General features: G+C 37.8%; 1 protein-coding gene across 1 annotated transcript in view; it reads left to right on the top strand.

Moving 5' to 3' along the window:
- CLPTM1L (CLPTM1 like) overlaps window positions 1-23,205 on the top strand; it is a 32,674-nt gene extending 9,469 nt beyond the window's left edge. The window contains exons 6-17 of the mRNA XM_074875919.1: window positions 3,365-3,482; window positions 6,209-6,303; window positions 7,796-7,880; window positions 9,572-9,675; window positions 12,177-12,242; window positions 13,369-13,419; window positions 14,075-14,157; window positions 15,980-16,014; window positions 16,313-16,368; window positions 16,450-16,494; window positions 19,785-19,900; window positions 20,876-23,205. Of these exons, the coding sequence (XP_074732020.1) occupies window positions 3,365-3,482; window positions 6,209-6,303; window positions 7,796-7,880; window positions 9,572-9,675; window positions 12,177-12,242; window positions 13,369-13,419; window positions 14,075-14,157; window positions 15,980-16,014; window positions 16,313-16,368; window positions 16,450-16,494; window positions 19,785-19,900; window positions 20,876-20,960 (939 nt within the window). The 3' untranslated portion in view covers window positions 20,961-23,205. The remainder of the gene's footprint in view (window positions 1-3,364; window positions 3,483-6,208; window positions 6,304-7,795; window positions 7,881-9,571; window positions 9,676-12,176; window positions 12,243-13,368; window positions 13,420-14,074; window positions 14,158-15,979; window positions 16,015-16,312; window positions 16,369-16,449; window positions 16,495-19,784; window positions 19,901-20,875) is intronic.
- Window positions 23,206-23,607: the final 402 nt, after the last annotated feature.

Raw genomic sequence — 23,607 nt, 5'->3', positions numbered from 1 at the left:
ATGTCTCTCCAATTTAGAGGTATGGATGTCATGTGGGACAGTGTCAGATGGTTTGCATAAGTCCAGGTAGATGATGTCAATTGCTTTTCCCTTGTCCACCAACACTGTAATCCCATCAGAGAAGGCTGCCAAACTTGTCAGGCACAATTTGCTCTTAGTGAAGCCATGTTGGCTGTCACAAATCACTTCCTGATTTTTGATGTGCCCTAGCATAGTTTCCAGGAGGAGGATCTGCTCCATGATCTGGCCAGGCACCGAGGTGAGACTGGCTGCCTTTTCCCTGGGTCATCTTTTTTTCCTTTTTTAAAAATGGAGGCTATGTTTCCCTTTTTCCAGTCAGCAGGAACTTCACCAGGCTGCCATGACTTCTCAAATATGACAGATAGTGGCTTAGCCACTCATCTGCCAGTTCCTTCAGGACCTGCAGATGCACCTCATCAGGTCCCACGGACTTGTGCGCCTTCAGGTTCCTTAGATGGTCTTGAACCTGACCTTCTCCTACAGTGGGTGGTTCTTCATTCTCCCAGTCCCTGCCTTTACCTTCCACATCGTGGGCGGTGTGGCTGGAGCACTTGTTGGTGAAGACTGAGGCAAAAAAGTCATTGGGTACCGCAGCCTTCTCCATGTCCCAGGTAACCAGGTCTCCTGTTTCCTTCCGGAGAGGGCCCACGTTTTCTCCAGTCTTCCTTTTATCACCGACGTACCTGTAGAAGCTTTTCTTGTTGCCCTTGACGTCCCTGGCCAGATTTAATTATATCATGGCTTTTGCCTTCCTAACCTGATCCCTGGATACTCGGACAGTTTCTCTGTGTTCCTCCCAGGCTATCTGTCCTTGCTTCTACCATCCATAGGCTTCTTTTTTGTGTTTGAGATTGTCCAGGAGCTCCTTGTTCATCCATGCAAGCCTTGTGTCACTCTTACCTCTTTATCCTTATCTTACCTCTTACCCTCTTTGTCGGGATGTATCGCTCCTGAGCTTGGAGGAGGCAGTGCTTGAATATTAAGCAGCTTTCTTGGGCCCCTCTTACCTCTGGGGCTTTATCCCATGCTACTCTGCTAAGCAGCTCCCTGAACTGGCCAAAGTCTGTTTTGCTGAAGTCCAGGGTAGCAATCTTGCTGTGTGTCCTCCTCACTGCCTTAAGGATCTTGAACTCCATTTCATGGTCACTGCAGCCAAGGCTGCCCTTGATCTTTACGCTCTCTACCAGCCCCTCCTTGTTGGCGAGAACAAGGTCCAGCATAGCACCTCTCCTCATTGACTCCTCAATCACTTGGAGAGGGAAGTTATCATCAGCGCATTCCAAGAACCTCACAGATGGCTTATGCACTGCTGTTTTGTCCCTCCAACAGATATCGGGGTGGTTGAAGTCCCCCATGAGGACCAGGGCTTGTGAACATTTAACATATTTAATAAAGAGAAAACTTTAAAATTCATACAGCTGAACTTATTTGCTTTGTTTACTCACTGGTTTGCAGTACTGATAAAGTAGAGTGCTAGAAGTAATATGTGATGTTCTGAGGCCGTACCACAAGAGTAGGTTTTATTGCAGAGGTTTGGTAACTTCCTAGTTTTCAAAAGTCTTAGCAACTATCACACTCAACTAGGTTATGAGGCAGCACTTGTGAACTTCTAATTGTTCATTGAGAAAGGGTTCATTCTTCTGATCTTTATATCTTCACTTACTTTGCTTTTGGTGTTGAAGAATTCCTATCTGTCTTGTATTGCAATCCGATTTTCTCCCTACACTACCCCTAACTCATTAGTAGCCTTTTGTCAGTGTAGAGTGCACTTGCTGCATGTTACTTACCCATGCATTTACAAAATTGGTGTTGCGTGTCTGTCCTGCACAGGTAACATTTCTTTTCTTTTCCTCCCAGAAATGTTGATGCTTTCTTTGATAGACTGAGAAATTGGAATGAGAATGGATGAATTAGAGGCATCCTTTAGAAAGGAGAAGCCTGGAAGATGTTAATGTAGCTTTTAGTAAACAGCTGTAGAATCTTGTCAGCATTCTCTACCGTCAGCTCTAACCACGTTGGTTTCACCCTGTTGGGTTTTTTTATATCTTTTTTCCAGATAGTTCAGAGATCCCTGACACTGTTCTAGTTTCTCAAGCTTTTCTCCCTGCTGTATTTATAGAACTTTCTCAGCTTCCCTTTCTCTCCCTTACATGCATGTTCTGCCACTGTCTGAAAAGCTTATGGGGAGGGTAGTGAGACTGAGACTTGTTTGTACTCAAGTGGAGGAAAGAGTGAATGGGAAGGGTGAATGTAATCCCCAGTTCACACCTGACTGGTACTTGGGGAGGCTAAAACCATGTTTTGTAACATAAGAATCAGAAGCCCATTCATCTCAGATAGGTGTCAGCTACCTAATTACTCTACAGGTACAGTGTAGAGTAGCAGTTCTGAGATGGGAATTATGATTGGGTAGTAATTAGGAGCCAGGAGCAATATATCTTGGAACTGTTGCAGAGTGCCTGCCTCTGTAGTCTTGAGCTATCCTTGCAAGCTTAAAACATACTTCCTGAACTTGTACCTAGGTAGCTGCAGAGAATTCTAACATTTGTGAGGACAATTTGTTTTTCTTTGGTTTTAAGCCTGTTTGACAGTCAACTGTCATGCAGAAGAAGCTGAGGCAATTTAATACTTCCCCCCCCCCAGCTTAAGGGGGCCCCAGGTAGTTCTCATCATAATTGAAGTGTAGACGATACAGTAGGATTAGCTGAAATTTATTTTTCTTGGAGGAGGAAGAAGATTCCTGTGATACCCCATATCCCAAAGTTTGCAGACAGGGTGGCTTGCTTAGCTGTGGTATTTTCACCAGTCCGAGCAAGTAGCATTATTTTGCTTCCCTACCTTTTGGTTTTGGTATGATTTGTAACTTCAATTTCTCTCAAAACCAGCCTCATTTTAGTAAAGTTCTGACTGTGGCCTTTGGGATATGATTTTTTTCTTTTTTTTTTTTATTCTTCTAGTTTAGGTAATCTTAGCATACACAGTCAGAGAAGAACTGTCAAGAAAGAATAACTTTAAGTACACTTTTCCCCCCTTGAGCTGAGACCAGCAGAGGGAACTTTTGTAAATGTCTCAGAGGCATTTGTATACAGTAACAGTGAGGTTGCTGTAAGAACTTCAGCAGAACAAACACCTAATTTAGCATTTCTTTGAAAAAAACCCAAAGACTTCAAGCATAGTATAGAAGTCTAAGATCTTACTCCCTTTCAAAAAACAAACTGACCTCCTAAAATTGTGTGATTATATTGTAGTGTGATGTAATCACTTTATTTTAAAAAAATGAAAATAAATAATTGTTGCAATTTTTCTGCTATTAAAAATGAAACTCTATCTTTTTGAAATACAGGTTATAAATCGTTCAACAACAGAGCTACCTCTTACAGTGTCATATGACAAAATATCTCTTGGAAAACTCCGATTTTGGATCCACATGCAGGATGCTGTGTACTCCCTCCAACAATTTGGTATGTTTTTTGTCTTTAATGACTATAGGCCAGAAAAACCCAACCAACCCCTCAGGTTTTTTTTCTTGTAAGTACATAGATAACACTTAACACTCTCTGTTTTCTGGTTAGCTGGTGAAAAGGTTTAATGCCACAAACCATGCTTGTTTTACGTTAAGGTAATGATGGAAATAAAATGTTGACATGTGGTAGGAAACAAGAATACAAAGGTGAATTAACCATTTTTAAAATAAAGTTTATTTGATAGTACTACTGTAAAAGCATAAGAGGCCAAAATAAAGGAAAGAATTTTTGCCACAAGTTTCCCCTGTCATCCATGGAATAGAAAAGCTGGATCGGTATTACATAAGCTTTGATATAAGCTATATAGAGGTGGTCACTGTAGCCATATATCTACAGTGAATGTAGGTGCAGGGCAGGCACAGCAAAGTCTTTGGGCTCAAGCTTAGCATGAAGAAGGAATCTGGGTTCTCATCATACTGCTTCTGACGCTTCAGAACTGGCTGGCCTCTCACTTTGGCTCAGCTAGAAATTTATAAGGTAATTCAGATAAAATGGAGGCTCTACATGTATGAAACTATTAAATTCTGTGTTTCGTTTAAATGTAATGGAGCAAGCATACACTTTCACTCTGAAGTTCATACATTCTGTGTAGGTGATGGTATAGCCAAGCTTTTACTGTGTTTAAATGTCTGTTCCACTGATGCATACCTTTGTGAGTCTAATCATCACTCATAAAAATTGGCATCTTATTTTCAGGGTTGTCTTTGCCAACTTAGTTTTCTCTCAGTAGAGTGTAGTTGGCTTCTTTATGCTAGATGAAGGAACTACATTGTATCTGAAATGGTATTGATGTATATGAATTCTGATCCTCTGTTTTTAAGCTCTTCAGATAGCAATTTGAACTTTTTTCAGGCCAAGAGACCTTAAAATCTTCTGTGCTGTATTATTTTAATGATTCTTAAATCCTTCTCAGTTTATCTTTCTTCTTAATGCAGATAGATGCAGTATTCTACTAGTTTCCCAAAAGACATATGCAGGGGTAATGCTGCTTCCATACTACTCAGTGTTGTTCTTTGTTCACCAAAATTTAGTCAGTAAGAGGGAGAGGATTTGGTTATTCACTGAATTAATATGTTGTGATGGACCACTTAATATTTAAGGCATTGATTCCTCTGGGGAAAAAAAATCTGTTCTGGTTCAGCACTAGTTTCAGAGTGCAGTATTATAAGACACAGTACCTGTATACAGTGTAACTTATCTGAGAGTCTAGACTTTCTCCATTTCTTTTGCAGCCTAAGCTTTTCTCATGTTTTGTTGGGGGAGGGAAGGCGAGTAAGGAAGAAGGTCATCCTCAGTAGAATCCAGCTGCTTCTCCTTAGCTCAGGCTAATGTATATTGAAGCTACAGGTGTGTCTGCTTGAACTAAGTGTCTTGAAAGAATCAAGTAATCATTTGCTCAGAGTTTGTGTGGAGCATTTGACCACCAACATTTCTCCATAAATTTCTGTAAGTCTCCTCAGGATGGCTTAATCGAAATTTTCATGTTCCATGTCTTGGCTGTCTTGTGATGGGCACATATATAAAGACCTATCATCCTAGGAGTACCTCCCTTTGCCTGGAAAAAAGGCTTGCCTAAGGTGCTGCTTGTTCTCTATAAGTACGTAGATAGTGAAACAAAAGGTTTAAAATTTTCCTTTTGCAATAACTTATGAAAAGGTCACCTTAGATCAATAGCAAAACTCCAAAACCCCTTGAAAATGGGTAAGTTCACAGTCTTCTTGCTGTGGTGCAGGACAGCTAATATGACAAAGTGAGTTGGTACTGAACTCTCCGGTGTCATAACTGGCATCATTGCCATAAATGCAGCATTATGTGTTTCCTGAGAACAGGAGGCTTCAATCACAGTGGCCAAAACTCTCTACTTTATGAAGAAAGCATCTTAACACTGGCTGAAGAAGTTCAAAGGGATGGTGTATCTTCTGGAAAACACACTCCTTGATGCTGGCAACCATATTTATCATGGACAGGCTCTAACTTTTTTTGAATTAATGATTGAATTTTTTTGAATTAATATAACAAGGTAGCAACATTCCTCCTTTAGGAGATCTGATAATACAGTAGAGGATATGTATTCAGCTTAAGGATTGTGCTTTCTGGAATGTGCTTTGCCGCCTTCCATTTGTCAAAGAGAAGCTTCCAAGTTAATTCTGCAATGACCATCAAAAGAGTTGATGCCTAATCCATTATCTATAATGGTCTATACTGTTGCATATATGGCCATGTTTCTCACTGACCTTTGTTGTCCTCTACATTGTAGTCCTTTTCTCATTTTTAATTTTTTAATATGAAGCTCATTTTTCTTATGTATCAAATAAAAGTTCAGAGGCCAAGTTGAGTAATCCTTTTTCTTCCCACTCAGGCCAGAATGACTTCCTCTGTCTTGGCATTTGTCTGTCAGGTGTTCAGCTTAGGTTGTAGTTACACAGCAGGTTAGGCACATCAGTCTGCTTGTAACTGATGGCTTTAGTTTAAGGCAAGCCAAATAACTCACCAAAATATAGGTAAACTTGTGTTTTACCAATAAAGCTGCCATCATGTTTCAGATTTATGATTCCTTAACAAAACATGTGCAGGTGACATAAGATTCCTTTCATACCGGACTCTAGCATAACAGCAATTAACTGTCTGGTGGTACTTGCATAATTACTTGTTCTTTCTCTTAGGGTTTTCAGAAAAGGATGCAGATGAAGTAAAAGGAATTTTTGTGGATACTAACCTGTACTTTCTGGCTCTGACATTCTTCGTAGCAGCATTCCATGTAAGTGGAGAAACTTTGTTTTTTAGGAATTACAGCTTATGAACTAAAAAAAGGCAGGGGGGCTGAATTTCAACTTATTTATTAAAATCTGTTCTTGGAAATAGTGATTTCAGTAGAGCAATTGAAGTGTTTTCTGGTACAAGTCAGCTGTATTTGCAACACAGAGTTAATATGTAAATATCAAGATGGAAATTTGAGATAACTAGATAGAAACTAACAGTATTGACTGAAATATAAAACATTTAACTTGATTATCAATTTTTTTTTAGTTGCAGTTGAACCAAAGCCCTTAGAATTAATATGCCTGTCAACATTGGTTCAAATTTTGTTCAGTTGTCACAAGGTCTACCACTGCACTGGCATAGCTGGGGCTCCAATGCTAGGGTTTGAGTCTCTGATTTCTAATCCCTGGAGAAATTTAGATCAGCTGATCTAAATTGCTTCAAAAATTGTTGCTGTACAGTTCAGAGCTTAGGGTTCCAGTCATGGTTATTTGTTGTTGTGTCTGTGTCTTAGCATTGTGTGTGCCTTGTTTTAAACATGAATCTTTATTTTACTGAACAATTTTTTTAGACTTCATTGTTCTACTGTGAACGTTTTTGTTATCTACAGTTACACTTAATACAATTCCCATATTTGGGGAAAGATAAGAACTTGCTGGGCATGTTGTGTTTCTTTATACTTACACTGCATACAATTAATTTGATTGGAAAGCCTTAGACTTCCCAACCATATTTGTTTATTTTTTCCATTCTGTTTGCAGGTTGTAAGGTATCTGTAGAGTGGGACTAGCTCTTTTGATACTTTTTTCTTTTGTGTATCATTTGCTCAAATTTTAGGAAAAATACTTTTTCATTAAAATTCTCTGAGCCAAGAATTTCTTGAATCTGTGCTGCTTTTTTTTGAGACAGTGATTGCTTAAAGGAAATACTGAAAAATATGCTGAATGAAAATACTGTAAAAAATACTTACTACAAATAAATTTAATGCTAAAATGTCCCTGAAGTATAGGTCAACTTCTTAGTGGTGAAATAGGAAAGCTGACTTGCTGTGTTATAGGATTTTATTAAAAAGTTTTGCTACTGTCCAAGCCTAAACTGACTATCAATCCAATGCAGAACACTTTAATTTAGTGTGATTTTTCCCTGGTCTGTCAAGGAGGGAGCAATTTCTCAGGGTCCTCATTCTTCATCCTCTACCATGTGTTACCCTGTATTGGGTCACTAACTTTCTTTACAGGACACTGCATTGTGCAGCGTTGTAGCAGTAGCAGTTTTCGGAATTTATCCTGTCATTTTGCACTGCTTTTAGAGCTTGGGCTTCTGAAACAGTTTTTCTTTTTAGCTTTTATTTGTAATACTGAATTTTTATTTCTGAAGCTTCTAAACCAGGTTTTTCTTGAATTCCATGTTAAATGCATTTTTGACAGTTCAGCTGGCAGTCTCTAATTAGTGCACGTCAAACAAATGAGTTTGTTTCTTGCTATTTGCAGCTTCTCTTTGATTTCCTTGCATTCAAAAATGACATTAGTTTTTGGAAGAAAAAGAGAAGCATGATTGGGATGTCTACAAAAGCAGGTACGGGCCAGAGTGCGAAGTGTTCTGTGTGTGCTGCGTGTTTTCGGTCTTACTCTTAAGTTGACACTTTGTAGATTCACCAAGGTGGCAGAATGAGATGGTTTTGTGTATGAAAAGAAGATGGCTAACAGGCTGGTTCTAACTTCGTTAGCATTGTGCTCAAGTATCACTTGCTTTTAAGCAATCATGTCACTTCTGAGGTTTGACTCTTGCAATTGACAATTAGTTTAATATTAAGTCAGTTACCATATTTCCCTTGCTGGAGGAACAGAAAAAATCCCATGGGTGGAGAGAATGTGCTATCATGGGTAATGCTGTCCTGCAAGCCCCCTGCATTCCTTGCAGATAGCTACAGGTTCGAAAATATTTGGAGGAGAAAATGCTGTAGTGTAGTGCTGTTGTTTGATTTGGGCTTTGATGTAAACAGGAGCAGTAGAAGCTCCTGGGGCAGGGGGTGGGGGAAGAACATGGGAGAGTTCTGTTGACTTGGATGTAGAAAAGGTGAGAGAAACATAATGGTCTGGCATCTATCTTGTCAAGACTTCTTAGAGACAGATGAAGGTAGTAGCCAGCCCTGGACGATTGGGGTTTAATGTACCACTCCCCAGCCTTGTTTATTGTGCTAATAGTTGCTGCTTGTTTTTCTAATAGATTTTTCCATTCTGATTATAAACCAAAATTATAAACCTGGAGTCACTTGACCTCAGAGGCTATCCCTGATTCTGTTATATTTACAGATTGATTAAAACATGTGAGGAATATCAATACCAGGAAAAAAATTAAATTTTCTAAATTACGCTGAACAGCAACATGTTTTTCTCATGTGGAGAATCTGTTTATCAGAGTGCATTTGTTTTTGTAAGACATTTGTACTGCTGTTGGCATATATATGCCAAAAAAGTAAAAATTCAGAATACTTCATGGAATTTCAGAATTGAGTGTTGTTAGTTTAAAAGGTGAGTAAAGTTAAATTGGAAAGACTGAGTGACCAAGGTTTTTTTAACCTTACTGTAAAAGTATCAGTCTTCAGTCTCCAGTTATTGATGGTTCCATCATGTGTTTAGCAAGCCTTAGTCAGATTTCTGCCTGTATCTTCTTCTTGCCCTGAGGGAGAAGTGCAACAGGCAATTGTTCTGGAAGTGTAATTGTTGATGTCTGAGTGTGTTGTACCTCTTTTCTCTTTCTGCCCCTGCTTAAGGGGATGGATATTCGAATCTAAGAATTAGTTGGTAGATGCTTATAAGCATCCAAGGTTTTGCAAAACCTGAAAAACAATACTAAAATATACTTTTTAACATTTACAAACATTAGATTAGTTGCATGACTTTCAAAGACTGACATTACACTCCTTCAGAGCCTTTCAGCTTTCTTGAGACAAGAATCACAAATGTAGTTCAATAGTACTGATCCATTGCTGAGTTGCTGCAATACAGAAGTCTTCCTGAAATATTCTGATTTCCTTTCATCTTTTGTGATAAGGATTTCATAAAATGTTTTTGTTCCTTATTTGCCTGGGGGTGTATAGATCACTGACTGTTTCTAGGACTACTTGATATATCAAGATGTATATAGGAGAAGCTGATGCTTAAACTGCGCAAGACAGAATTATAGTAAATAGGCCACGGTCTTCTGTCATCTCAGCTGTTCATTTAAATATTAATAAGCCTTTTGTTTTCATTTTTTCTATCTAGTGCTTTGGCGGTGCTTCAGTACTGTGGTAATATTTCTCTTCCTTTTGGATGAACAAACAAGTGTATTGGTACTGATCCCAGCAGGCATTGGTGCAGTGATTGAGGTGAGTTCTTAAAGCTCTAGAACCAAATACCGATATTCACAGCAACATTCATAGTTTATTGTAGAAAAAGAATGCTAAACTAGTTACTGGAAAAATACTGCTGTAGTATACTGTCTGAGCAGCATTGCTTAACTGGCTTTCAGTGGTAGAGGAGAGTGCGTCCCTTTATCAAATAACTGATCTGGAAGTATCAGTTTTTTCTGGGATGGGGCGGTTGGTGTTGTGGAAACCAAACATAGAGCTATGCTGAGGTTCCTTCCTGTCGCATCATCTGATAGGCATTACTCCTGACCAGGCATGTATAACCATGTCAACAAGCCTTCACAGAAACATTTGTCACGGCAGGCTGTGTGCTGTCAGACAGCGCCGCAGGTCTGCAGCTTTCTCCCTGGCCGTGACGGAGGTGCTTGGGGAAGGAGGAAAAGGAGGAGACTGCTGGCTGTGTTCATTATTCCAGAAAACCATGTCCAGTCAGTGGGTTGCAGGTACTGCTTAGAAGCCTGCTCTATGTGTAGTAAAGCACAAAGTCAGCAGTAGTGAGAAGGGGAGATCTCTCTGCCTAGCGTTGCTTGCAGATCTATTTACTTCTCAGTATTTGAAAATCAGTTCAGGACTCGCACGTGGAATTTTTGACTACACATCTGTTATAGTTGCAGATAATCCCTGTGGAAACAAAGCAGTTCAGAATTTTTAGTTAGTGATTAAGTTGTTGAATGCAAAGTCATAAAGCGATCCTTAAATTCCAGCTTATTGTATAAAATAGATTAAGCTCTTGTGAAAACTATTAACAGTGGTGTCCTAAGTAATGCCATTTCATTGACTGTAACATTATTTTTCAGTAAGCTGGGATTTTTAAATCTGATGTATTTCTGTGTGTCAGGTCTTCTGTATCAGATTTTCTAGTGGTTTTGTTCCTGTAAATAGCAATTTAATCTTAAATTTCAAACTTTCTTTAGCTGTCTGAAATCTTAACTGAGTTTCAGGGATAAATATATATCCCTATAAATATGCTAGTTCTTTTGTAGAATATCTTTTATTTTGATCCTTGAAATCTAAGTAACTAAATTTTTAAAAATCTAAAGACTTCAGAAATTCAAAAGTGTGAAATGATTTAAAAGTGAATCAGGTCAAGAAAAGTGATGTTTTTGTTTGTAGTGGGGAAGAAGAAATAGCCCTGGTCTCTAATTCACTTTTTTTCAGAAGTATTAGTGGAAACGAGATCAGACATGTATGGTGGTAGAGTAACAGGAATGATCAGCCATGCTGCAGGATTTAAGTGGGATTAAAACTGTTAAGATTTTGCATTCCTCTTTTATAATGAAGATGGATTTCTTGGTTGCCACTGCCTAAGAACAGGCAGATTCAGATCTCATTTGGTCATTGTGTCTGAGATTCTTCTTAGAGCTGCCCAAAGATCTGTTAAATACATCTCTCTGAGATCGGTAGTTCCCATGACTGTCTCCTATAGTCTTTATCATGTGCCTTATTTTCCAGTATGTTTGTTTTGGGTTGCAGACTGGGGAAACTGGGTTGAAAGGATTATATAGGAACACTGTGTGGGACACTTAAATTGAGAGGAAATGTTCTGTAGGTTCTGTTGAAGTAACGTATCTCTCTTCTCAAGTGATGGTGCAATAACATGGTTGTCTCAAGGTGAGAATGAATATACAGACAATACATCTCAAAGGAATTTAGTCTGCTGGGAAGAGCTTTTTCACAACTTCTTCTTAACACCTGTTTCTCATGCAGCACTAATGTGATATTGCTTCTGTAATAAGTAATTTTCTCACTTGCATCAAAGATGGCAGTAAAAGATTGCCTTTACCTTACTGCCCTTTTTTGTTGGGAGATACAATGGGTGAGAATATTGGTGTATCTAAAGTTAAACCAATAAACCTTGTCCACAAAAAGTTTCATGGTACATAGCTCTCCTGGTGAGCTTGCTGCATTGCCTAAGTTGTTGAATCTGTATACCAGGGTGGGTACATGAGTAAATTTTCAGGTGAACCGAACCTTTGGTTACACTAGGTCAAGCTGTTACAGCTTAAGTGCCCACTTAATCACTGTTAGGAGTTCTGAGGCACCTTCATCTTGCAGACCCCAGTTGACTTCGAAGGCACATAAAAACTTGCTTGGCAGGTAGTTACTGGTTTATTTACTCTAAATGCCTGACCTGAGATGCATGCTGGTGAAGAGAGCAGCTAACTCCTACCACTGCTCTGCAACCCAGATATCCTGAAAGGACAACATTATTTTGTTGAAAGTACATAATCTGATACGGAGGCTTAATAGTGCAGGTTCCCAGTGTGTACCTGTCTGGTGACATGGCATTTGGTTTGCATAGAGATGCAGGCAGTGTGCTGCAATCAGGCTCTTGCCACTTTATGCAATGCATGCTTAAAATAGATATTTTGGGGTCTTGATTCTGATTATCTGAATCCTGCATAAGACATTCCTTTGGATAATCTTTCATGTGCACATTCTGTTTTTGCTAATCTCAGCTCTGGAAGGTGAAGAAAGCTTTGAAAATGACAATCAAGTGGCAAGGCTTGAGACCCAAGATTCAGGTACAGTAGACGCCGGCCTGTTAATGATTACACTCTTGAATTGTCCTTCTGTTTCCAGGTTACTATGCAACTTGGCTTTTAGTGAAACGAAGATTAAAAAGAACTATAGAAATTACCTATGTACATCTTTTCTTTATAGATGGCTTAATCCAAAAGCTGGATAAGCATTTTCAAACTTAGGAATTTCTTTGAGTTCTGTAGAAGAAGCGAGTATTTGTATGTATGTATGGTGCGAGAAACTTCAGACTCCTCTGTCAGTCCTGCTAAATCCTAACAGGTGGGACTGTGCTCCTGCCACGGTGTTGGAAAGGCAGTCTTAACTGACATCGTGATTTGAAATAACAAACTGAATTTTTCATGAACCTGTAGGTATAACTTCTCCATTGTGGAACTAGTAGATGATGTGACATGTTCTGGGAACAGGACAGTGTTTGACAAATCCTCTGGGTAAAAATTAAGTCCTGAGACTGTTTGCGGGACATGCAGTGGCAGCACGGATTCAAATTAACTTTTTTTTTTACATGAGTGTAATCTTTTTAAAATACAATCTCCACTGAAAGTTTCTCTGGTTGGTAGGAGGAACAGTTGTCTAATCTTCAGTGTTTACTTCACAAGAAGCACTGGGGGGGTTGTGCTGCTTGAAGTCTATGCATCTGGAGTGGCTGATAGCTCTGGTTGTTTCTTTGTCAGTATTCAAGGAACTGTGTTTAAGCAGTCACAATTTCTGGAGATGTGGAGATAATCCATAACTGACCTCTTCATGCGTGAAAATGGTTATGGTTTTTAATAATGACTTCCTGTAGCTGCCAGATTCTTAGCCACTTGACTTTGCTTTAGCTTTGTGAACTCTGCTGTCTCAACAGCAGTTTCCTAAGCAAAGAAGTTCTGGATGTTTGGTGTAAAATATGAAGGGAAAAATTGAACTTTTTGCCTACCTTGTATTTAGCAGGTTGCACAGGACGTTTGTATGACTCTCTTCTATAGAAGCTTATAGGAACTTTGAACTGTTTCCTAGCTTAATGTCTAAGCAGTTTAGTTTGCAGTTTAGATTTCTGTGTAGGGAGTCAGATAGCAAGTGCTTTTCCCTCCAGTTCTGACTTGATTATACTTTTTATCTGTATTGCAGTTTGGTACATACAATGACTCTGAAAAGAAAACTGAAGAGTATGATACCCAGGTAAGAGGGAATCCTGTGACTTCTGATCTATAAAGTCTATATATGTGACCTGCTGACTGACCTGGTTTGCTCTTTCTATTGCTACAAGTGTCTTTTCCATGTTCTCATAGTTGTCAAGTGGATCATCATCATCATGTGGATGATCAGATAGTGAAGATTCATTTTGATAATTTATGAAAAGAAACAGTCAAAGAATTGTTTTGTTAGCTGAATCTGGTTGAAAAATTTCTCTGAGAAGCAGAATTGCAAGTGACTTATCTGAAGAAAAGTATCTTAAAGGGTTACTGTTCACAAATTTTAAAATTTATATTTGTACTTGTTATTTATACTGGAGGAATGTTTATGTGCTTCCTGATTTCTGAAAGGAGGTGGACATAGGTGGCAGCATTGGTGTTAAGTACAAAGCTACTCTTACACTCTGCTCTTTGTGCTGCCTCTTGGTGCCTATGCTCTAAGGTGCTTGGTTGTCTGAACTGGACATTGGAATTTTCACCACCTTCTCTAGAACTGGAATCATACTGGAAATAATAGCAGACATTTGGGAATAGGAAAAGATATTCAGGAAAAAAAATAGCTGGCTGTCTTCTAGTTAATGCTGTGAAAAATTGGCTGTATATAAAATGTGAACTAACAAACTATTTTCCTTGTCAATTAGGCTATGAAATACTTGTCATATTTGCTCTATCCACTGTGTATTGGAGGTGCAGGTTACTCCTTGCTGAATGTCAAATACAAAAGGTACTGTAAATCTATAAATGATCTTATACAGAATTGAAACATACCCCATTTTTTCTATATTAATTAATTAGAGATGATGGGTTATGGGTATCAGTTATTTTAGTTTGTTTGATTCGTAAGCCAGGAACCAGAAACATCATCGTTCTACAGGATCTAAAGCTGAAGAGTCTAGCTGTTTTTTTAGTATCTCGTAAGCTACAGGCTGTTGTATTTCACAAGTAACCTGATGTTACTGTGGTACAGAATTCAATAGCTTGCATACATGATTAAGCAGTCAATCAGAAGAGGAGAAAGAAAGCTGCCGTTGATGTTCAGAGAACTGATAAGGTGACAGGAGAGATGAGAGGAATTCAGTGCTTGAACCTGTCCAATAACAGAGAGAAACAAAAACTGTCCCAAAATTATTTGCTCAGACCAAGAGGTACCTCTGTTCCTAAATATGGTAACTAGGATGGCAAGCAAGCAAAAGCATTTTGAAGAAAGGACTCTGTATTCACTTAGAGCCATGGACTTACTGCAACATATTGATACTTCAGCAAGAGCTGAAAAGGTGAAACTCTTGTCCGCTTTCACTCAAATAATACAGCTAGTTCATTTTGTGTTGGAGAGATGAAAGCAAGTATGCAGCCATGAGACTTTGTTGTAGAAAAAATCTGCAGATGCAAGCATGGTGACAGCCATGTACACAAGATTTTTTTTATAGTCTTTAAGCCCAGAAGGGATGGGAGGGAGAGGAAGCAGTAGCTTAAAATAACATCAGAAAGAACTACTGTTGCTGCATACGTGAGCTGTAGCACTTGAACTAGAAACCGGGGCAATTTCTGGTCTAGTAGAAAAATAGTTTTTTCAGAAGGTCCTTGTCTTAGTAAGGAGCTAACAGATATGTAGCATTTGAAAATTCTGCTTTTCTCACAGAATTCTTGAATTCATTCAGTACTGCAAAATACTGTATGCCAGGTGTTCTGTGAGCTTGTAGCTTAAGAAAGTGAAAACAACTCCTATCATAGAATTTTTATCATTGTTAAATCTCTTTGTAAGGAAATGTGACGGAACAAGTAATCTTAACGGTGGATTATGCTTTAATCTTGCAGGCATTTTCTGATGCATTTTTTAGATGCTTGTGGATTAGTGAAGTGCTGCTACAGCTGTAATGTTGCTATTAACATGTCACTAACACAGTAGTACAAGTTTTTAATTTTAACTGATGTAGCCAGAGCATCACAGTTATTAGCTGTTCCTACTATCGCAAGCAGAAGTATGGAATTTGACCACTATCTGTAGCACTACTGTTACTTTGCCAAGATTATGCTCCACTGAGCATCTGGGAAGGGTTGTTAGATGTAAGGAGGGGAAAAATGTAGATTTCTTGTATTTACTTTTTTGTTAAGTGCCTACTGTAGTGGTTTGCGCTGAACAGTATTTGTTGTTTGACATTTGGTAGGTCCTTACAGTTCCATATTAAGTGTCTCTTTAGTATTTGGAATACCTTTGCAAGCCTTAATACAGTCAGGGTTCAGTGCACAGTATTATCTGATGTCAGTTTGGGTGCAGAAGTCTTAGAATGTTCTGAAAAAGTATAGAAGCAGTTGATAAAGCTCTCCAAACCTGTTGTATGGACTGATAAGCATCCTTTGCTTAAACTACCTTCTCTGGAGCCTTTCCTAATCAAAGGAAGATGTGAAGTATTTAGTTCTTGTGTAAAGTAATTTGCAACATAGTCACTTCTTGGAGTAGTCGAAATACAATCATGTAGAGGATGTATTACAGGTATATATTTTTGGCTGAGGTGAAAACATAACTGGACTGTCTTCTTTGTTTGTAGCTGGTACTCCTGGTTGATTAACAGTTTTGTTAATGGTAAGTCCCTTCTTATGCTTTTTTCCTATTCATATTTCTTCAAATGGAGGCCAAGACTCAAAAGTAGAAAATCAACTGTCAGCGGGATCAGTGTAATACAGAGCAATAACTTGAGTGTAGGTTCCAAAATTATCACAGTGATTGAGAAAGGGAGAAGAATCAATCCAAAATGAACAAAAGGATTAGATGTATCTTTTCTCTTTAGGAAAATGAGTGTAAATCTCTAATTGTGAAGGTGTACTTGTGTGACGTACTCCTATTTGCATTTGTCTGCAAGTTTTCCGTATTTTCTCTTCAGGAGTATATGCTTTTGGATTCCTGTTTATGCTGCCCCAGCTGTTTGTAAACTATAAGGTAAGGTTAAGAAGGGACAGAAGACTACTTTTTTAGTCTCTTCTTCCAGACTCTATTACAAATTGATATTTTTATTCCTAGATGAAATCTGTTGCACACTTACCATGGAAGGCTTTCACATACAAAGTAAGTAAAGCTCTAATTTAAAGATTGATGCAGTCATTTTGGAATTAATTTTTGTAAGAAACTGTAAGAAGCTTAGTAATATGTAGCTTAAGACTAACAGTGCTTTTTTTTGTTTAAGAGCTAAACTTGTTTGCAATTGTCCTTTAAAAAAAACCCCAAACAACCAAACATTCATTTCCATTTTTCATAATGATTTCCATATAATGAGAATACTTGCATTGTAGTTTTGGTGATAATACTGCTTTTTGTACTGTCAGCTGTCTTGCGTGGGTGCAAATGTTGGTCCTACAAATAAATTAATTGGTCTCAATTTAATGAATTCTTCTAGGAAGAGAGAGATTATATCAACAAAGGGTAGTTCCCAAGAAACAGATAGGACCACTAAGAGACCTTACTTTGGCAGCTTCCAAGAGCTACCAGAGACTGAAGTAATGTACACACTGTTCTGTGCTGGGGTGGTAATTCTGAGCTTCTGGGCAGTGTAGTGACAAATGTGTGGTGGGTTGTTAATGGTAGAAGAGGGGCTGCACTGTGGTGTCCCCACTGCCTAGGCTGCCCTTGTGGAAGTCATACGATGCTGTAGCAGAGTTTAACACCAGACCTTGGAGGAGGGGAAGGTGAGTTTATCTCAAAACAAACCCTTTGATACCTGCACACGCACAAGCATCCACTTGGGTGTCCAAGTGGTTTGTATAGTATTCAGGCACCAAGGTGGATGTACCAAGTATCCCAGTCAGGTTTCCTTGCTCTGATACAGAGGACAAGGGACACCCACTGCTGAGTTCCTGTGTTTCCTACATTCTTTCTCAATTGGCAACTACATGCTAGTTTTGTTCTTGCACCCCTAAAGAGCTGATAGTGTTTTGACTCCATCCTTTCCCACCTCTCCGAGTCATTAGGATTTTTGCACTGTCCTTTGTTTTCTTGATCACTGTGTCCTGAGAAATCCTGAATGTATGTGCTGGGATCATCAAGACCTTGATGCCATCAACACGTGCCCTTTTTTTCTTCTGCTTCCACTCATAAATGCTTTCATTTATTCTTCCTTTGTGTTGATGTATTAAAATTCTCCAGAACATCAGTACTTTAAAAGAAACTGTGTTAAAAACTGCTCAAAACGTGGTGTCCAATTCTGAACAGATGACCTGGGACCAAAGAACTAAAATCTTAAAAGTTGAAGTGCCTTTTATAGCTTTTCCATTTTTGTGAGCCTACAGCAATAGCCCAACTTTCTGCTGCCTTAATATTTTTAAGGAATCAGGGGGCATCTAAGACAACGGATTGAAATATAGCAGATAGAATAGCAACTAAGTGTTCAATATGGAAATACAGTCAAAAATAATCATCTAGTGTTTCAGACATACTAGGTAAATCAGCAAGTTTCTTAATAGAGGGGAGTAAAAAGTATATTAGTGAAGTAATTTCATAATTTTACTTCAGCAGCAAAGTAAGTGAGCAGAGACATCAGCAGTTAAATAGACAACAAAGGGAGAGTATTCAAGCAAGTAATCTTTAAAGCAGTAGAATTCTCTTGCTGAATAGCCTTTTCTTACAGAGCATTTATGGTTCCTGTTAAGATGCCAGAGGTTACCCACAGCAAAGGCTTGTGTTTGTGGAAGGAAGTATATGATGTTTTTAATTATGTTTAACTTATTGGGCTTTGGAGTGGATAATTTACTTCTTCCTGGTGGATATTTAAAATTGCTTGCTCTCTTCTGCACTGTGAAGAGTGGAAAGAATAGCGTGAGGTCTCATCTGCAATTGTTGTTTTAGATAGCTTTGTTTTTCCTTAATTTGAACTCTTTCCTGTTTTGGAAGACCTTGGCAAAAATGAAGATTACTCTAACTTTCCAGTTTCTGTAGTCTTTATGTTTATGCCCTTTATACTTTTATGAGGAGCACCTTCAAATAAGGTAATCTCAAGAGAACGCTAGCTAGACTAAATACTATTAGATGGGCTGCCTTGATGCATTCAGCTTCAGTGGCTTACAAGGACTGCCTAAGTGCCTGAAGGATGGAGCGTTTAGCTTTTTCTTCCTTTCATCACTGTAGGATCACTCCCTTGGGTGTTGACTTGGAAAGGCTGCCTTCTCCAACTTGCCAAGGTGTTTGGTTTTTTTTGTTCCATGACAAACCTTCTTTGCACAGGCTTGAGAATTGCCATCCATACTCTTTGATCACTTCAGATTGATGGATTTGTTTTGACTTGCCAGAAAGAGCTTCCTGTTGTAATTAATCAGAACTCACTCCTGTCCAACACACCCATCTTCTGCTGATGCTTTGTTTCATCATATAAACATTGGTTCATTTTGAAGAGTGAGTCCTCCTCTGGTTAGAGAATACATCGTTTTCCCCCTTCTTACGGTATGGATTAATGTACGGCTTGCTAATATTGAAAGGAGAAGCCATGTTACTGACCCCATTTGTTAACCCAACAGTGAATATTATTTGCTGCATTTGTTTCCTGCTGGTTTTAATGAGTTGAAATAGTTCATTGCACAGTATGAGTACTAGAGCTTGGTGCACTGTAAGAGCTGATATCTAGCCTTCCCTGTAGGCTAAAGCCAGATCCAGAGGAGTTGCTGTTCTGTTTACTTTCTTTACCTTCTCTGACAAAATATTGTTGCGTTTGCATGCTTGGAGTCTGTTTGCATTGCTTTCCCAGCAGATGTCTGGGAATTTAAACTCTCTCACTCAGGAAAAAGTAGTGAGAAAATACTTCATTATTGCTTCAGAAACAGAACTTGTAGTGTGCCTAGTTGAGTGGAAATGGTGTAGAAAATTATGCCTTGAATAAGGGATGGATGATTACTTTCAGGAGAGCACTGAAAATGTCTTAAAAGCAGTAAATGAGTAAGTTTTTACACAAATTTCAAATACCACAGAAAACGAAAGTGAACTGACATTTTGTAAATCTTAAATCATTTGAGTAATGAATGAATGAGAGTTTTTCTCCAGTTTCTTTTAAAGATTTCACTGAAGTTGAATCCATGTTTTTCTGCTCACACAACAATACTCTCACTTACCTGAAGTGGTCCTACTTCCTTTTTACTTGTAACTGTAATAGTGTGGTTTGTAGTAGACAGTATGGTCTTCATTAAAAGAAAGCACTTTAAAGTTTGCATTAATTAGTTTTTCAGCATAACCCTTAAGTATTGTTATAAATGTGGAAGTAGTCTGTGTTCCTGTTGAAAAATACAGTTCTAGGAAGCCTGTTTCCTGCAGCTTTGTATGACAGATGACTTCCTTTCTTCACAGCCAACTGAAGTATACTTTTCTTTTATTTGTAGGCATTCAACACCTTTATTGATGATATATTTGCTTTTATCATCACTATGCCAACATCTCATAGGCTGGCGTGCTTTAGAGATGATGTCGTGTTCCTGGTCTATCTTTACCAAAGATGGTATTGCCTTTCTTTAATATTCATCAGAGTTTTTACAACACTGTAGATGGTTGCAGTGCTATGAAGAACTATAAAATAGTTTGGAATAGACTTCAAGCAGAATTTTTATACCATAGTGTTATATAGTATGGTCTGGATAGTGGTAGTTGCGTATATGCCTAGTGAAGGGAATGGTGAGCAGGGGATCCTGAAAAGGACATCTCAGTACAAATAAGAAGAGCAAAAGCACTTTCCCATAACTCTTCAAGACACTAGTGAAGGATGTTTTCTGATTGCCCTGCTCTGCTTTCTCCTTTATCTAGTTTTCAAACACAAGTTATCAAATTCTCTTGTAAGTTGAGTATCTGGCAAGTTTCAGATTCTTTAAGTAACTAAAATCAGATGGAGAAGGTGGTTATATGCAGTAATCATTGAAATACGTTCGTAAGTGAAGCTACAGAAAGTGTATTCTTGTTCCCAATAAAAATATTTATATGTAGAGCGAACAAGAAATTTAACCCAAGTGCACATTATACCAGAATATATGAATGTGTACATCTAACTAATCATTAATACTAAATTCACACTTCAGTTTTGGGGTTATATAATTGCACATAAGTGCAGTAAAATAGGTCCCCTTCAAAGGTATTTTTTGAGAAGTTAAGAGCTCAACAACTTCTGATAGGGGCTGGGCACTGGTTTCAAGTTTGAGAGGTATACTGGATTGCTTGAGAAATATTCCAGCCAAGCTTGAAGAGAGCTAATACATCTCTTAAGAGGCCCTGTTATGAGACAACTGGTTAAGTCTTAACGTGAAGAAGCTGATATGTCTGTAGTTAATCTTAAGTGTTGTGGGTTTTGCCACAAATGAGAATACAGAATATGATGAGAAAGAAACTTGCTTTTCAAATTAATTAGCATAGAGCTGCTTAATTCCTTCAGATAGCAGAAAGTATTGTAACTACTTTTTTTTTTTTTTTTTTTTTTTCCTGCCAGGCTTTATCCTGTGGATAAGAGCAGAGTGAATGAGTATGGAGAATCTTATGAAGAAAAGCCAAAAAAAAAAGCTCATAGAGAATAACTAAGAATTGAAGAAGATTCTGACCCCTGGACTCTTACTGGCTTCATGTATTATCTGGTCTTAAGGAAGGAAAAACTTATTTAATAAGAGTATTTTTAAAGCTTATGACAGAACTACATGAACTACATCTTCTATATTGCCAAAATCTAGTTTTGATATCCTCCTATTTCAAGATTCTCTTTCGTCCTCACAAGGTCCACAGTCTGCCAGATGTCATTAAATAAACATCCTACATTTAAACTTCTCTTCAGTGAAAACCTAAGTGTCCTGACCATTGTAATTAATATCCAAATCTGTGTTTTTAAGACAACTCGCTAACTGAAAGTGTGGTGCCTGTGCCACTGGGCTATGAAATATGAAAAAACAAGCCAATGTGTTACAGCAGAATTGAACATTATTGCCAGACTGGAGGCTGTCAAAAAGAAAATGTGTAATATTGGATTATATGCTGATTACAAATCATTCTTGTTTGATAATGGAGATAATGGAAATTCTAGAAATTGTGATTAAAGTTGCAAGTTTTATGTGGGTATTTAAGTTCATAGCTTAAAAAAAATATGTTGGAAATATAGGATGAGACAGATGGGTTGTTAAAACATGTCGAATTCTGTCACGTTCTTAGCCCACAACATGGCAGAGGGTTTCAGTTGTCTTAAACTGAATGAAGGGGTGAAAAAAAGGTAACATGACTTCTTTTAATATGTATCCAAGTTTATATAAATCCTTCAGCATCGTTGACAAACCTTCTGATTTCTTGGCATAGCAGGTGTTCATATAATGCAAATCATTGTTATGTGCTAGGAAAGTCTCTTAACCCATCTTAAATTCTTAATCATGTGGTACCCCAGTGACCTACTAGGCCAATTCTCTCATGTTTTAAAGGGAATAATTCCTTGGTCTTTCCCCTTTTCTCCCTGCCCAGTTCTATTTATAAGCTGAAACACACAAGTGGAAAGATTTTGCTCAAATATAATACCGGTTCAACAAACTACCTGGATACAGAGGAAAGAAAAAAATATCCTGGTAAAGAACAGGTATCTTCCTTTTACACAATTTAAAATCCATATTCCATGGGAATAATTCATTAAGGGAAGTATTTTGATCTGTTTCTTTCAAATTAGTAAAAATAATCATGTTGAATTATTATACCAAAATTCAAACTTCACAGCTATATCTAAAATCTGGGTCTAGATTTTTAAACGCAAGTTTCTTAGTAACAGTGAGTGAAATACAGAGTGCATTCCTTTCAGCAGCAAATAAAATGCAATTAAAAGAAAAATCCAAAAGATGGAATCCTAGTTTCCAATTTTAGTTTTGCTTTGGTCAGTAAGTTTACAAATTAACCCTAATGATTCTGAAGTTTCTTTATTAAATTGCATGTTGTTTGTGAAAGGCTATTTAACTTCAATTTGTCATTGATTGAAAATATTAATTGAATAACCTTAAAGAGCACAGATCTACTCCTATAGTCTGTAACTTATTTATGAAGTACATTTTATCCAGTTCTGATACTGCAGAAGTCTGAATGTATAAATACTTGAGTCCCAAAAAGGTACAGAAATGTGCCTAACTTCTTTTGTCACAAACTGTAGTCTGTCTTATACTGAAGTCCTCCTTACATGCTACTGGCAATAGAAAGGAGTCTTGAAGTGAATATTTAACTCATGTTCATGTTAAGGTCTCTGTACACTGTTAAGGGGAACTAAGGAGGACCATTGACTTTAGCATTAAACATACATAAGTAAGTCTCTGCTAAACTGGGTTTGCATTTGCTGTATCTTGTACCTGGTTTGGATTTGTTTGGAAGGAGCTCTTTGCTGTTAGGCAAACTAATTTGGGACTCCTGTTTCATAATAATAGTTAAATCTAAGTGTGTGAAAATTTTTCCTGATATAAATAATGCATGTAGCGGATTCCCTTTTTGCGCCATTTCAAAACAATCAAGTTATTGGTTCTTCTAAAATAACTTCTGAAAGTCCAGAACACCATATTCAGGTATTTCTAATGTTTCGTCACTCATTTTTGTGTGTAGCTGTTGAAAAATCACTCTTGCACCTTTACATACTGTGAGTTTATTGATCTTCTGTCTTGCATTTCTGATGACAATGACCTCATAATATCCTATACAGTAGTCACAAAGAATATAAAATTAGAACATTTTAAGTCTTTAAAATGAGCGAGACTTTCCTAGTCAAGTCATTGTTTTATGCATTCCATTTCCAAATAAAAGACTTGGCATATGGGATAGAGAGTTACTTTTTGTTGTTGGAAAGAAGAGCGGTGAAAAACTATGTAAGTAGTGTAACTTTGGAGATATTAAATGAAATGTTTTAACTTTCTAGTTGTGGAAATGACATCAGCTTAAAACAAAAATGTGGTTCTGCATGCAGTTAATGCAGAAGAAAAGCATAAAATTTCATTGAATGTATTGCACCTTCTGCTAGACTGTCAGTATCTGTGATCTATTTAAGAGGGCGAGAGTAACTTAACTTGCCCACTTCTAATAAGGTTAACTGTGGTAAACACTAGGTGATCATCTCACATTCTCATCTTCATTAAGCTTGTAATAGGTCTGGAAGTTAAAAGATTACAGTGATTTGGGGGTGGAGCTGTTTTAGAGTTAATTTGGAAAATCATCATATGTTTC

This window comes from Strix uralensis, chromosome 1 (genome assembly GCF_047716275.1).
Source record: "Strix uralensis isolate ZFMK-TIS-50842 chromosome 1, bStrUra1, whole genome shotgun sequence".
Lineage (NCBI taxonomy): Eukaryota > Metazoa > Chordata > Aves > Strigiformes > Strigidae > Strix > Strix uralensis.
The sequence above is the reverse complement of the archived record's forward strand: the minus strand, read 5'-3'. Positions and strand labels throughout refer to the sequence as shown.